The following is a 16,978-nucleotide window of genomic DNA, read 5'->3' on the forward strand; positions in this document are numbered from 1 at the left end:
TTTGTGTTTACCTTACCTGTTTCCATGAATACTCAATAGCATTTATTCACTTGATAAAAAGCACTCATTGTGGGATAAGCCATAATCTCCAAGCAAGTTTGATTTGTATTACTAAGTAGTTACATATTCAATTAGCTACGTTTATGTTTATTATTTAGGTTTTCTTTTGAAAATTTCTTGCAAAGTTCATGATATTAGTTGTTGACAGAATTGATTATTTTGCCATTTAGAATTATAAAACTGTATCTTCTAAATGTTAATTGACTATCAGATGTATCTGTGCTCAATTATTTCTCTCAGGCATTATGGCATTATGCATTCACTCATAAGGTTGTTTCTGTTGTGAGAAAGCATTTTAATTTTATGCAACACCAGCTTTCAGTTCTTGCTATTATTTCATAGTGCTTAGATTCCTATTCAGAACACCTGTGTTTATGCCAATATTCTTGAAGTGTTTTCTCTACATTTTCATTTAACTATTATATTGCTTTCATTACACCAGGTATTCAAGAAGAAGCAGGGTTTAAATATCTGTATATCTGATGTTTCAATCACTTTAATATTAAAACATATATATATATATATATATACATATATATATATAACTTACTGTGACATTAATACCATTTTATTTTGTAATAGATTATTATCTGAAGATGCCTTGATGTTCATTAATACATAAACAATTCATTTTGCATCTCATGTTAAGACCCTGCTATCTTTTTTTTTTTTTTGCAGTTATACTCCTTTAATTACTTGATAACTTAATTTGAAAAGCACATAAATTAAGCAATATATATGTAGTTCCATCAAATTTTAAATATCTTAATTTAAGCTATATAATTGACAAATATAGAATATAAATAAGAAACATGAAATACAAATGTGAAACAAAATATAAAAAATGTTAAAATTAAATGTTTCTTGTTGAAAATGGAAAACAAAAAAAATTGATTCTTCCAAAAACGGTTTAACCAGGCAATCAGTGATATAACAATATAGTCTTCAAATATTTGTCTTTCTTTCACTTTTCACTTTCTTAAAGACATCCTAACACAATGGACAAAATTGGAATTTTACTGTTGTATTTTAAAAAATAACATAAATTTTTACTGTCATTTACATGAAGTTTTAAAATTATAATCAGAATACCATTCTGCATCCTGCCAAAAGAAAAGCATAACTAAAACCCAGCGATTTCAAAATGTTTAACGGCTAAAGTGTGAACTCTGCACAGCTATCATCAAAAGGTCTTCTGATAGTTCAAAGGTGAGTGCTACTGGACTAAAACTCAAGTTCCAGGGGAAATGGACCTAATATTATTTTAAAAATTTATTGAAGAAGTATTGACATCTCTAAAACAAAAAGGATTGTCTGACAGGGCCTACAAAGTCAAAAATCAAAATAAGTAATGATTAGCTAGTGTCACAAGTAGAAATATTCAATATTTAAATAATTTCAAATAATTCGGCTGTAGTAACAATTACTATTTTAATTGACAAAAGTGTATCTTGCATTCAGTGATAATAATTCAATGTTTTACAGTTATCAAATAGTTCAAATAATTAAATAGCATTAAATAGTTCAAAAATAATAATTCAAAAAAACATAAATTGTGTTTTATTTTGTGAGGATGAAAATTCTTTTGAGGAAGAGGAAGACACTGTGTTTTGATCCTGTTCAAAAGAAAATGGAAAACTAAAGTCATCTTTTCCAGCTCCAAATGTGTGAGAAGAGTCTGATGAAAAAGAAAATGTGAAGGCATCTTCTCCTTCTGATTTCCCAAATAAGTTTCCAATTCCTTGTTGTGATGGAGGAGGATTTAGATTTATTTCAGAGTAATGTTCATTAAACTTATCTGATGAGATTTCTGAATCAGATACAGAAGAATCAAATAAATTTAGTCCAGGTGATCTAGAGGTAAAATTCATAAGAAATGAAAATCCAGGAGAATCCTTTTGTTTCTGTCCTTCAGATGCTGCATTTTTAGTTATTTCAAAGAAGGGGCTTTTAGGGAGCTGCATTTTCTCCACAGACTCAGGTGTCTTCAGAGCTTCAGGAGTTCTCAGAAATGAAGGAGTTTCAGGAGTTTGTGGAAAATCCTCAGCTCTTTCCTCTTCAACATTATTATTTTCTATTGACTTTCCAAAGTGTTCTATGTATAGGGCCTATGTACTACATTTTGATTCTCTTATTTGTCTTACTGTCTCTTTATCTCCACATTCAGCATCTGTAGTTTCTTTTTCAATCCATTGATTGTAATTTGGTTGATTCAATCTGAACTGCGTAAAACCTTGTGAACTTTTAACAGCTGGAACATGTGAAGATTTTGAATTACTATCCAGACCAGAGTTATTAAATATATAAAAGTTGTCCATGAGAGGCAGGGGTGATGGGCAGGTTCCAGAAATATCAAGCTTTAGGTTCAGTGGAAGACTCTGTCTCTGTGGATCATTTTCTTTTTGTCTCAAATCACTTCTAATAAACTTTGGCTGGTTAGCTGAACATGTTTCTTTTTTATCTGTAACTCTTGGTTCTGAAGAATTCATATTTATTAGTCTTACAAATTTCTGAGACTCACATGGCAGTAAGAACTGGCTATTTTGAGAGCTTCTGTTTGATAATTGCTCATCTTTTTCAAACATTCTATACCTCTCTTCAAATTCTTTTCTCTTTTCTGTATTTTTGTCCTTTTTGTCTAGAGCTTCTGAAACTTTTTTACTTTCGAAAAATCTTGTCATCTGCTTATTTAAAGAATTTATTTCTATTTCCATATCATCTGCTTCTTTCTCCAATTCAAATGATCTTTTTGTAAAATTGTTGGCACATTTAAGAATATCTTGTGTTTTGTATCTCAAATTAACTATGTATAATGTCCATTTAGTAAGAGACGGGAAAGGAGCAGGCACTAGAAATTTCATAAGAATAGTTTCATTCAATTTTAGTTGTTCAGTACATGCCAACACTCTATTTTTAATTTCTTCATGTTCTTTTTTCTTCTCATAATATTTACATGAAAAACGTGTTTCTGAGTATTTTAGTTGGTATTGTTTCAAAACATCTTCATACTGACATATATAATCATGATACATTTTTTTGTCTTTCTCATTGGTTTCTTGGTAAGAAGTAAGTTGGTCTTTTATATAATCTTCATGCTTATGAAAAACATCACATGTTTGCTTCCAGTTACTACAGCTGTCTTTGATTTCTTCACTATGTTTATAGTAAAAAGCAATGTCCTCGTCTATTTTGTTTATAGCTTCACATATTTGAGAAACATTTGCTTTGTTTTCTTTAATACTTTCAAGGCATTTATTAATTCTTTGAATCATGTCTTCTTTAATGCTTCTGTCTTGCTCATACTGGAAAACAAATTCTAACAAAAGCCTATCCAAACTGACAAACAGGCTGTCATTCATCTTGGACACTAACAGGGCCCTGCGGATCCCCGGACATTCGGCTCGCTCTTCTCAGGGTCCCCAGCCAAGACCCTGCTATCTTTTCCTGCAAATTTCTTTACAAAATAACTAAATTGACAGTTTGGAAAAAAGTTAAAGACTTTCTAGACTTCAATTAATGTAGGAACACATGTTTGAATTTATTGGATACAAAGTAGTGGTAATAGAAAAATTCATAGTAATAATTGCCTTTATAAAGAAATAGGAGAGAATTCATACTTCCAACTTAAGGGCACATGTGAAACCTCTAGACTAAATATAAGGAAACACACCCAACAAGAGTAGATAGCAGGAAATCAGCAAACTCATGGCTAAAATCAGTCACTTAGAAACAGAGAAAACAATAGAGAAGAATCGCCAAAGTGCCCGTTGTTTTAAAAAAAAAAAAAAAAAAAAAAAAAAAAAAAAAAAAACCAAAAAAAAAAAAAACAAGATAGACAAACTCTTAGCCAAAATTACTAAAATGCAGAGTACCTAAATTATCAGAGTCAGAAATGTAAAAGAAGACATAATAAAAGAAACTAAGGAAATTCAAAATTCATCAGTTCTTACTTCAAAAACTTGTACCTCAGAAAATTGAAATATCTAAATGAATTAGATAATTTTCTAGACACATACCACTTACCAAAGTAAATCAACATCAGATAAACTATATAAAAAGTCCCTTAACCCCTATTGAGATAGACACTGTCATCAAATTTTCCCAACCAATAAAAGCACAAGGGAAGATGATTTTGGTGCTAAATTCTACCAGGCATTGAAGGAAGAGATAATTGCAATGTCCTCAACTATTCCACAAAATAGAATTAGAAATATCAATGCCAAACACATTCTATGAAGTCAGTTACCCTGGTACCTAAACTACACAAAGACTTGCCACCATCACCACCACTATCACCACTGCCGCCACCGCCGCCACCACCAACAACAATAACAACAGCATCAACAACAACAAAAAAATTCCAACCAATTTCAAATACAAACATCTACACAAATATACTCAATAAAAATCCATGGAATCCAAATCAAAGGACAAAACAAAAACACCATACACCATGAGCAAGTAGGTCTCATCCTATGGATGCATAGATAAGTCACAATACAAAATCCATCATTGGAATACACTACAAAAACAGAAAGAAAAAAAATCACAAAATCATAAGATCCTTAGAAAGTCTCCAGCAAAATAAAAACCTTTCCTGTTAAATATTTTGAAGAGACTGGGAATTTAAAGCACACAACTAACTATAATAAAACCAATATCAAACATCAAATTAAATGGAGAGAAACTTGAAGTAACCCCACTAAAATTAGGAAGAAGACAATGTTCTGCATTCTCTTCCTATCTACTTGTATAGTACTTGAAGTTCTAGATAAAACAATAAGAAAACTAACAGACATGAATTGGATACAAATTGGACAAAAGGACGTCAAGATATTATTACTCACAGATGACACTATAATATACCTAAGTGATTCCCAAAAATTCCACCAATGAATTCCTAGAGCTGACAAACTGTACGAAAGTGTGTGTGTGAGAGTGTGTGTGTGTACATGTTTATATGTGTGTGAGTGTGTGTGTATGTGTGAGTATACAAGTATATTTGTGTGTGTGTTTGTATGTATTTATGTATATCAGACCCACGGGCCTAGTGATAGTAGTTCCCACTTTCTCATTGGCTCTCTGACATCAATGATCAATAAATAAACTCTCACACAGGTATACACAGGGGCCAATATAATGGTTATAATTTATTAACTGAGGATACATCAGGTATATCAAGTTGAGAATCAAGATTAGCCATGATAAGTCCACAGTTTATCAAATTCATACAAAATCATTTCTGAAAAACTGTAACCTGTTCCAAATATTTCAGGTTAATAACACATAAGACATTGTACATTATTAAAAGTTCCACTTTTTAAATTTTTAACACTTTAGAAATATAAAGTCTTTATAAAATTCCAAGTCTCTTAACTCTTATTTGTATAAATAATGTACATATTTGTTGATTTTAAAATAAGTGATTTCTAATAAGCATCAAATAAGCATATATATATATATATATATATATATATATATATATATATATATATATATGCAGCATTTATGGTTCTGGAATTATTTTTCAGTGTCTCTGGGCTTCCACCAAAGATAATAACAACACTCTAATTGGTTGCTTTACATTCGTTTGTTTATATGAAGTCCCTGTTTCTTGTCATCTTGATCATTAATATTTGTATCAAGTCTAATAACAAACTTTCAGATACTATTTTCCTATAAATTACTGCATATATGAATATAAATAATTGTGCTTTTGTTCCTAGTATTTACAATATTTTATCCCCTTCCAATACTATGTGTGCTTTCTACACAGTACCAAAATCTCAGGGCATCTGTTATTTCTGAGTATAAGAAGAGTTTTTCTCCTGTAAATATCTGGTTCTCCAAATCTATAAGTAACAGTACACAAATATAATATCATTTTATCTATCTCTTCACAACTAATAAATTAAATTTATTTGGTCACTTTAACTGAACTGAATGTGTTCTGAACTTTGTAGTTAGTCAGCGTAAACTAAGTTTCTGAATAAATTTCTGAATATACATATTGTGTACCCTTTTTACTTTAAAATAGTTTTTAACATAAACTATTTCCTTTATATAATAAACTAGTTTTCTTTAATTGTAAACTTTTGGGTTGTCATGAGTTCTTTCCAATATTGTTATCACATTATTGTTTTCAACACTAGAGTTTGCATTCTATTCCATAAGGTTAATTAAATGTTTATAAAAATGCAGGGCTTTTCTGGGTTCATGTGAAATATTAAAAATCAAACTACAGTAAAGTATGAGTATAATAATTATAACATTATAAAGTTGGATTATTTTATAAAGAATGTCAGGATGTTATAATTTGGTAACCAACCAAAACCCACAGATGTCTCAGGCACTATACCAAAGAGTACATATGAAGGGACCTTTGACTCCAGCTGCATATATATGAGAAGATGGCATTGTCTGGCATCCGTAGGAGAAGACCTTGGTCCTATGAAAGCTCATTTTCTCACTGTAGGAGAATGCTAGGGTGTTGAAGTGGGAGTGAGTGGTTGGGTGGGAATGGAAGCATCCTCATAGAAAGAGCAAGAGTAGGAATGGGAGTGGGAGGAACCAGGTAAAGGAGATAACCCTTGAAATGTAAATACATAAAATGCTCATTAAAAAAAATCACAAATATTTTCATATGACTTAAATATACTTTTTATAAAATATAGAACATAAATATAATATTAGAAAGTCTTATGTTTTGTGCTGGTGAATAAATAAATCCATTAAGGTATATTTTAACATTAAGGTGTAATATTGTCTGCATAGACATTATTCCAAATAGAAACACTTAGAGTTGAAGGATTACATAATAAAAGGCCCATAATGGTGGGAATAAGGAAATAAAAGTGTACCTAAGGGAGTGAGGAAAAAGAGTAAAATAAGGTATTTGGAGAAACCAAAATATTTTAGGAAAAATGCAAATTTACACAATATCTGTCCATAAATCATACATAGGATAACAGATGAAAAACTCCATGACTAAGAGGAAAACTTCACCCAAAAAAAAAAGCAAGAATTTAATCTCCTTGAAGAAAAACAAACAAAAAAAAGAGAGAAGAAAATCACACAAGCATAATTCTACCTCTAACAACTAAATAGCAGAAAAAAAAAATCACTATTCCTTAATATCTCTTAAAACCAAAAGACTTAATTGCCCGATAGAAAGACATACAATATCAGACTGGATATTAAAACAGGATTCTAAATTTTGCTTCATACAGGAAACTTATCTCAGCAACAAAGAAGGCACGACCTCAGAGAAAAAGTTGGGAAAAAATTTCCAAACAAATTGTCCCAAGAAACAAGCTGGACTAGCCATACTAATATTGAATGAAATATATATTCAACCAAAAATCATCAAAAAAAAAAAAAAACCACAAGAAAGAATACCTCTTACTCCTTTTTAAAGTATTTTGTTTTTAAGTTTTTTTAAAGATTTATTTTCTCCAGTTTCTTTTGGAAGCACTTAGGGCTATGAGTTTTCCTCACAATACTGCTTTCCTTGCATCCCATAGGTTTGGGTATGTTGTGTTTTCGTTTTCGTTGAATTCTAGAAAATCCTTAATTTCTTTCTTTATTTCTTCTTTGACACTGCTATCCTTTAACAAAGCATTGTTTAGTTTCTATGTGTAAGTGGGCTTTTTGTTGTCTTTGTTGTTAAAGACCAGCCGTAGACCATGATAATCTGAGAGGATGCATGGGAGTATTTCAATCTTCTTATATCAATGGAGGCTCATTCTGTGTTCAATTATGTGGTCAGTTGTCGAGAAGGTGCCATAGGGTGGTGAGAAGAAAGTGTATTCTTTTACTTTGGGATAGTATGTTCTGTATATATCTATTAATTCTAGTTGGTTCAAAGTATCTGCTAGTTTTGCAGTGTCCTTGTTCAGTTTCTGTTTCCCTGATCTGTCCATTGATGAGAGTGGTGTATTAAAGTCTCCCACTATTATTGTGTGAGGTAAAATGTATTTTTTTGAGCTTTAGTAGGGTTTCTTTGATGAATGTGGGTGATTTTTTATTTGGAGCATATATGTTAAGGATTGAGAGTTCCTCCTGACAGATTTCCCCGGTAATGAGTAAAAAGTGTCCTTCCTTATCTTTTTTGATAACTTTTGGTTGGAAATTTACTTTATTCGATATTAGAAGAGCCACTCCAGCTTGCTTCTTGGAGCTGTTTGCTTGGAAGTTTTTTCCCACCTTTTTACTCTGAGATAGTGTCTGTCTCTGTCTCTGAGATGAGTTTCCTGTATGCAGCAAAAGGCTGGATTTTGTTTATGTATCCAGTCTGATAGTCTATGTCTCTTTATTGGCGAGTTGAGACCATTTATGTTAATAGATATCAAGGAATAGTTGTTTCTGTTTCCTGCCATTATTGCTTTTTTGGGTTGAGTTGTGTCTGTGTTTTTTTTTTCTTCTTTTAGTTTTCTTGTTTTGGAGTATTCTTGTTTTTACTAGGCTGTATTTTCCCTCATTGTATTGGGTTTTCCACCTATAATTCGTTGTAGTGCTGGGTTTGTGCTCAGATATTGTGTGAATTTTGATTTGTCTTGAAATATCTTCATCTCTCCATTAATGGTGGTTGATAGTTTTGCTGGGTATAGCAGCTTGGGCTGGCACTTGTGCTCTCTTAAGGAGTGCATGATGTCTGCCCAGGCTCTTCTAGCTTTCCTAGTCTCTGTTGAGAAATCGGTTGTGAGTCTGATTGGTCTGCCTTTATATGTTACCTGACCTTTTTCCCTTACTGCTTTTAGTATTCTTTCTTTACTTTTGGAACTTGATGTTTTTATTATTATGTGTCGGGAGGTATTTCTTTTCTGGTCCAACCTATTTGGAGTTCTGAAGGCTTCTTTTATGATCGTGGTCATCTCATTCTTGAGGGTAGGGAAGTTTTCTTCTATGATTTTGTTGAAGATATTTACTGTGCCTCTTAGTTGATACTCTTCTCCCTCTTCGATTCCTATTATCCTTAGGTTCGGTCTTCTCATTGTGTCCTGGATCTCCTGGACATTTTAGGTTAGGAGCTTTTTGGTTTTTGCATCTTCTCTGGCGGCTTTGTCTCCCTCACACCAGTCAGATTGGCCAAGATCCAAAACTCAGATGACAGCAGATGCTGGGGAGGCTGCAGAGAAAGAGGAACACTTCTCTACTGTTGGTGGGGTTGCAAGCTAATAAAATCACTCTTGAAATCTGTCTGGCGATACCTCAGAAAATTGGATATAGTACTACCTGAAGACCCAGCTATTCCACTTCTGGGCTTATACCCCAAAGACACTTTAGTACACAACAAAGATATATGCACCACACTGTTCATAGCGGCTCTATTTATAATAGCCAGAAGCTGGAAGGAACCCAGATGTCCTTCAGAAGATGAATGGATACAAAAATTGTGTTACATATACACAATGGAATGCTACTCAGCCACCAGAAACAATGACTTAACCAAATTCTTAAGAAAATGGCTGCATCTAGAGAATAACATCCTGAGTGAGATAACCCAGTCACAAAAAAACAGACATAATATGCAGTCACTGATAGTGGGATGCTAACACCAGAGGCTTGCACTCCCCCAGAAACACCTCACAGACTGTATGAAGTCCAAGAAATAAAGAAAACAAAACAAAACAAAAAATATTTACAAAACAAGAAAACTTTAAGTATTTCCATGTTAGATTTTGTTTTACATGTACATTAGCTCATTTAAAATATTAAGTTTTCAAGGCATACATTCCAACCTTGAAAAAAAATCAAGTACTGACTAAAAAATATATTCATATAGTTTTATATAAAAATTATGTTAAAATCTGAAAAAAAGTACTGACAAAAATGTATAATTTTAAGCAAAAAATGTTTAAAATTTGTACATTTATCTTTGTTTTGTAAAATAAAGTTGTTTAAAAAGATTTATTTTATTTTATTTTATTTTTAACAACTATATTTTAAAAATTGAAAGATAAAAGCTAAAATATTAAGCATTTTTGTATGAAAGTATAGGAATACATTTTTGTCAGTGACTTTTTTTTAAAGGTTTGACAGTGTCTATTAATATCTTACTAGTTACAATGAGCATGAAGTACATGTAAAACAGGATGTGACCCAGAATTAGTTGGTTTTCTTGGTGTGTAAGGATTAAGCATAATGGCTTTTTCTTTTCTTTCTTTTTTTTTTTTCTTATTTTTGAACTTTATATAGTCTGTGAATTTTTTCTGGGGTGTTCAGGGCTTTCTGGGGTTAGTATCCAATGATCAGTGACTGCATATTATTTCTGTTCTTTTGTGACTGGGTTACCTCACTCAGGATGGTATTCTCTAGATGCATACATTTTCTTACGAATTTGGTTAAGTCATTGTTTCTGATAGCTGAGTAGTACTCCATTGTGTAAACATACCACAATTTTTGTATCCATTCATCTATTGAAGGACATCTGGGTTCTTTCTAGCTTCTGGCTGTTATAAATAGAGCTACTATGAACATTGTGGTGCATGTGTCTTTGTTGTATGTTGGAGCTTCTCTGGGGTATATGCCCAGAAGTGGAATAAATGTGTCTTCAGATAGTATGATGTCAAATTTTCTGATGATTCACCAGATTGATTTCCAAAATGGTTGTACCAGTTTACAACCCCATCAAGAGTACAGAAATGTCTCTTCCGCCACATGTTCACCAGCATCTGCTGTCATCTGAGTTTTTGATCTAGTTCAAACTAACTGGTGTAACGTGGAATCTCAGGGTTGCTTTAATTGGCATTACCTTGATGGCTAATGATGTTGAGCAGTTCCTTAGATGCTTCTCAGCCATTTAATATTCCTCAATTGAGAACTTTTTGTTTAGCTCTGTAACTCATTTTTAATAGGGTTGTTTGGTTCTCTGGTGTCTAGCTTCTTGAGTTCTTTGTATATCTTAGATATTAGGCCTCTATCTGATGTGGGGTTGGTAAAGATCTTTTCTCACTCTGTTGATTGCCGTTTTGTTTTCTTGACAGTGTCCTTAGCCTTACAGAAACTTTGCAATCTCATTAAGTCCCATTTGTCAATCTTTGACCTGAGAACTCGAGCCATTGGTGATCTGTTCTAGAAATTTTCTCTTCTTCCTGTGCGTTCTAAATTTTTCTCTAATTTCTCATCTAATAGTTTCAGTGTACCTGGTTTAATGTAGAGATCTTTGATCCACTTGCCCTTGAGCTTTGTACAAGGAGATAAGAAAGGGTCTATTTTCATTCTTCTGCATGCTGAGTGCCAGTTGGACCAACACCATTTGTTGAATAGGCTGTCCTTTTTCCATTGAATGTTTACAGCTCCATTGTCAAAAATCAGATGTTCATATATGTGAGGGCTCATTTCTGGATCTTCTATTCTTTTCCATTGATCCACGTGCCTATCTCTGTACCTGTACCATGCAGTTTTTAGCAAAATTTTGTTGTAATATAGCTTGAGGTCAGAGATAGTGATTCTTGCAGATGTTTTCTTGTTGAAAACGGATTTTGCTCTTCTTGGTCTTTTGTTATTCCAGATAAAATTGCACATTGCTCTTTTCAACTCTATGAAGACCTGGGTTGGTATTTTGATAGAGATTGCATTGAATCTGTAGATTGCTTTTGGTAGGATGGCCATTTTTACAGTGTTAATCCTTCCAATCCATGAGCATGGGAGATCTTTCCATTTTCTGAGATCTTCCTTGATTTCTTTCTTTAGAGGTTTGATGTTTTTGTCATACAGGTCCTTCATTTGCTTAGTTAGAATCACACCAAGTTATTTCATATTTTTGACAATTGTGAAGGGTACCTTTTCCCTAATTTCTTTCTCCACATTATTGTCCTTTGAATATAGGAAGGCTACTGATTTGTTTTAGTTAATTTTATATTCAACCACTTTGCTGAACTTGTTTATCAACTATAGGTGTTCTCTGGTGAAATTTTTGGGGTCACTTAAGTACGTTATCATGTCAGCTGCAAAAACTGATGTTTTTTCTTCTTCCTTTCCAATTTTTATCCCTTCGGTTTAATTTTGCTGTCTAATTGTTCAGCCTGGACTTCCAGTACTATGTTGAATAGGTAGGGGGAGTGTGGGCAGCATTTTCGAGTCCCAGATTTTAGTGGGATTGCTTCAAATTTCTCACCTTTAAGTTTGATGTTGGCTGTTGGTTTGCTGTGTATTGTGTTTATTATGTTTAGGTATGGGTTTTGGATTCCTGTTCTTTCCAAGACATTTAACATAAAGGGGTGTTGAATTTTGTCAAATGCTTTCAGCATCTAATGAGATGACCATGTGGGTTTTATCTTTGTGTTTGTTTATATGGTGGATTACATTAATGGATTTCTGTATATTAAGCCAGTCCTGCATCCCAGGGATGAAGCCTACTCTTTAAGGAAAAATTCTATCAAGATCCTGAACATCTATGCTCCAAATACATGTGTATCCACATACATATAAAAAATTCTACTACAGCTCAAAGAATATATTGTTCCACAAACAATAATACTCTGAAAATTCAACACCCCATACTCATCATTGGAGAGATCATGGAAGCAGAAACAGAACAGAGACACAATGAAACTAACAGGTGTTATGAACCAAATGTATTTAAAAGACATCTATAGAGTATTTCTTCCTAAAAAAAAAAAAAAAAAAAGAATATTCCTTCTTCTCCTCAGCACATGGTACTTTTTCCATAATTGATCATATTGACTATATGATCAATATATGATCATATGATTATATGACAATATGATCAAACAGGACTCAGCAGGTACAAGAACATTTAAATAATCTCATGCATCCTTTACTAAGCCCATATACACATGGAAACTCAATAATGTTCTACTTAATTATAGTTTGGTCTTTGAAGAAATAAATAATGAAATCTAAAAATTTTTAGAAATTAAGGAAAATGAAGGCACAATGTACCCAGGCTTATATGATACAATGAAAATAATTCTAATAGGAAAACTCACAGCTCTGAGTACCTCTAAATAGAAACTAGTGAGAGCATGCACTAACAGCTTGGCAGCACACCTGAAAGCTTTGGAACAAAAAGAAGCCAATACACCCAAAAGGAATAAACTGCAAGAAATAATCAAACTCACAGCAGAAATCGACTATGGAGAAAGAAAAAGAACTATACAATGAATCAAAAAACCAAGAGCTTGTTCTTTGAGAAAATCAACATGATCAATAAAACCTTAGAGAAACTAACTAAAGGGCCCAGAGAAAAATATCCAAATTAACAAAATCAGAAATGAAAGTGAAGACATAACAACGAAAACTGAAGAAATTCAAGGAATCATCCTATCCTACTACAAAAACATATATTCAACAAAACTGAAATATATACAAAAACAATTGAAAAAGTTCTATACAGATATCAAGTACCAAAGTTAAATCAGGATCAGAAAAAACATCTAAACAGCTCCGTAAACCCTAACACATTCTAAGCAGTCATGTAAAGCCTCCACAAAACAACAAAAACAACAAAATGCACAAACCTGTTGAGTTTAGTGCAGAATTCTGTCAGACCTTCATAGAAGACCTAATACCAATACTTTCCAAACTATTTCACAAAATAAGAACATAGGGAATACTACCCAACCCATTATTGAAACCACAATGACTCTTATTTATGAAACACACACACACACACACACACACACACACACACACACAAACTAAGAAGAAAGATACTTTTGAACATTTTTTCTCATGAAAACTGAATCAAATCTCAATGATATTCTAAAAAACTGAACCAAATACACATCAAAATGATTATTCAACATGATCAAGTAGGCTTCATCCCAGGGAAGCAAGGATGGATAAATATATGCTAATTCATCAATGTAATGCACTATGTAAAAAAAAAAAACCAAAAGAAAAAACAAACAAACAAATAAAAAAACCCACCTGATCTCTTCATAATTGGAGAAAGCATTTGACAAAATTCAACACCCCTTCATGTTAAAAGTCTTGGAAAGATCAGGAATTTAAGGTTCATACTTAAACATAGTAAAAGCAATATAGAGCAAACCAGTAGAAAACATCAAACTAAATACTGAGAAACTTGGAGCAATCCTACTAAAATCAGAGACTAGATAAGGCTGCCTACTCTCCCTGTACCTATTTAATATAGTATTGTAAATACTAGCCAGAGTACTCAGACAGCAAAAAGAGGCAAAAGGAATGCAAGTTGGAAAGAAAGAAGACAAGGTATTACTATTTGCAGATTATATGATAGTATATTTATGTAACCACAAAATTCCACCAGAGAACATTTACAGCTGAGGGAACAGTTCAGAATAATGGCTAGATATAAAATTAACTTGAACAAATCAGTAGCCTTCCTCTACTCAAAGGATAAACATTCGGAGAAAGAAACTAAAATTGACATTTTTTTCCCACAAGAGTCACAAAGAATATTAAGTATTTTGTTGTGACCCTAACCAAGCAAGTGGAGGATCTGTATGGTAAGAACTTCAAGTCTCTCAAGAAGAAAATTGAAAATAAGATGGAAAGATCTCCCATGCTCATGGATTGGAAGGATTAACATTTGTAAAAATGGCCATCTAGTCTAAGGCAACCTACTAATGCAAGGCAATCCCCATCAAAATTCTAAGTAAATTTTTCACAGAGTTAAAAAAAACAATTTGCAAATTCATTTGAAATAATAAAAAATACAGGATAGCAAAAATGTTCCAACAATAAAAATAGTTCCTAGGGAATCACCATTTCTGACCTCGAGTTGTATAACAGATCAATTGTAATAAAAACAACATAATATTGGTACAGAGACAGGCAGGTAGATCAATGAAAAAGAATTGAAGACCCAGAAATGAATACACACACATGTATACTCACTTGATCTTTGATGAAGGAGCTAAAAGCATTCAATGAAAAAAGGACAGCCTCTTCAACAAAGGGTCCTTGTTCAACTGGCAGTCACCATGAAGAAGGATGCAAATCAAATTTTTCTTATCTCCTTGTACATAGCTCAAGGTCAAGTGGATCAAAGATCTCCACATAAGAAAGGTACACTGAAACTATTAGAAGAGAAAGTAGGGAAGAGCTTAGAATAAATAGGTACAGGAGAAAATATCATGGACATAACACCAATGGCTTATGCTCTAAGATCAAGAATCGACAAATAGGACCTCATGAAGCTGTAGAGGTTTCTTAAGGCAAAGGACACTGTGAAGAGGCCAAAGAGGCAATCAGGAGACTTGGAAGAGAACTTTCCTAATCTTACAACTAATAGAGGGCTAATATCTATTATATACACAGAGCCCAGAGAATCAAATTATTCTATTAAAAATGTGGTACAGAGCTAAACAAAGAATTCTCAACTAAGGAATATCAAGTGGCTAAGAAGCACCTAAAGAAATCCTTAGCATCCATAGTCATGAGGGAGATTCAAATCAAAACAATCCTAAGATTTCACCAATCACCAGTCAGAATGGCTAAGATGGAAATCTCAGGTGACAAAAGATGCTAGCCAGGATGTGGAGAAAGAGAAACACTACTCCATTCTTGGTCGGGTTATAAACTGGTACACCCACTCTGGAAATCAGTCTGGTGTTTCCTCAGAAAACTGGATATAGTAATACCTGAGAACCCAGCTATATCACTCTTAGGCATATACTCAAAATAAACGCCAACATCTAACAAGAACACATGCTCCATCATGTTCATACCAGTTTTATTTATAATAGACAGAAGCTGAAAAGAAGCCAGACGTCCTTCAACCGAAGAATGGACAGAAATTGTGGTATATATATATACACACACACAATAGCGTAATACTCACCTATTAAAAGGGACTTCATGAAATTCCTAAACAAATGGATGGAACTTGAAGATATCATCCTGAGTGAGGTAACCCAGTCACAAAAGAACACTTACAGTATATAGTCACTGATAAGCAGATACTATCCCGGAAAGCTCAGAATAACCAAGAAACAACTTACTGAATTTCTGAAGCTCAAAGAAAGGGAATGGCAAAAGGTGGATTCCTCAGTCCTTCTTAGAAAGATGAACAAAATTTTCTTTGGAGGAATAAAGGGACAAATAGAGGAGCAGGATTTGTAGGTAAAATGGTCCAGAGACCTGGTGTTCCACCCCACCTACAGACACTAAACCCAAGCACTATTGCTGCTGCCATGTAGTGCTTACTGGCAGGAGCCTGATAACAATGCCTCCTAATAGTCTCTGCCAGAGCCATACTGATAGAGAGGAGGATCTATCCACTAACCATCAGACTAAACACAAAGGACCCTAATGTAAGAGCTAGAAAAACGACTGAAGGAGCTGAAAGTGTCTGCAACCCCATGAAAAAAACAAAATAATCAACTAACCACACCCACCACAACTCCCAGGGATTAAAACACAAACCAATGAATTCACAAGGAGAGACCTATGGCCCCAGTTGCATATGCCGCAGAGAATAACTTTTTCTTTTTTTTTCTTTTTTTCTTGTTTGTAAATATATGTATATTTATTTGTTTTCTTTATTTCTTAGACTTCATACAGTCTGTGAGTTGTTTCTGGGGTAGTGCAAGCCTCTGGGGTTAGCATCCCACTATCAGTGACTGCATATTATGTCTGTTTTTTGTGACTGGGTTATCTCACTCAGGATGATATTCTCTAGATGCAGCCATTTTCTGAAGAATTTGGTTAAGTCATTGTTTCTGGTGGTTGAGTAGTATTCCATTGTGTATATGTACCACAATTTTTGTATCCATTCATCTTCTGAAGGACATCTGGGTTCCTTCCAGCTTCTGGCTATTATAAATAGAGCCGCTATGAACACTGTGGTGCATATATCTTTGTAGTGTATTAAACTGTCTCTGGGGTATATGCCCAGAAGTGGAATAGCTTGGTCTTCAGGTATTACTATATCCAATTTTATGAGGTATCACCAGACAGATTTCCA

General features: G+C 33.3%; 1 protein-coding gene across 1 annotated transcript; it reads right to left on the minus strand.

Moving 5' to 3' along the window:
* Positions 1-1,598: 1,598 nt before the first annotated feature.
* LOC308419599 (protein SIX6OS1-like) lies at positions 1,599-3,422 on the minus strand (the record flags this gene model as incomplete). Its single annotated transcript, XM_080915345.1, is given in 2 exon segments — positions 1,599-2,168; positions 2,172-3,422. Coding segments are annotated over 2 exon segments (1,818 nt in total). The 5' UTR covers positions 3,420-3,422.
* Positions 3,423-16,978: the final 13,556 nt, after the last annotated feature.

Source organism: Micromys minutus (assembly GCF_963924665.1).
Source record: "Micromys minutus genome assembly, chromosome: 4".
Taxonomy (NCBI): Eukaryota; Metazoa; Chordata; class Mammalia; order Rodentia; family Muridae; genus Micromys; species Micromys minutus.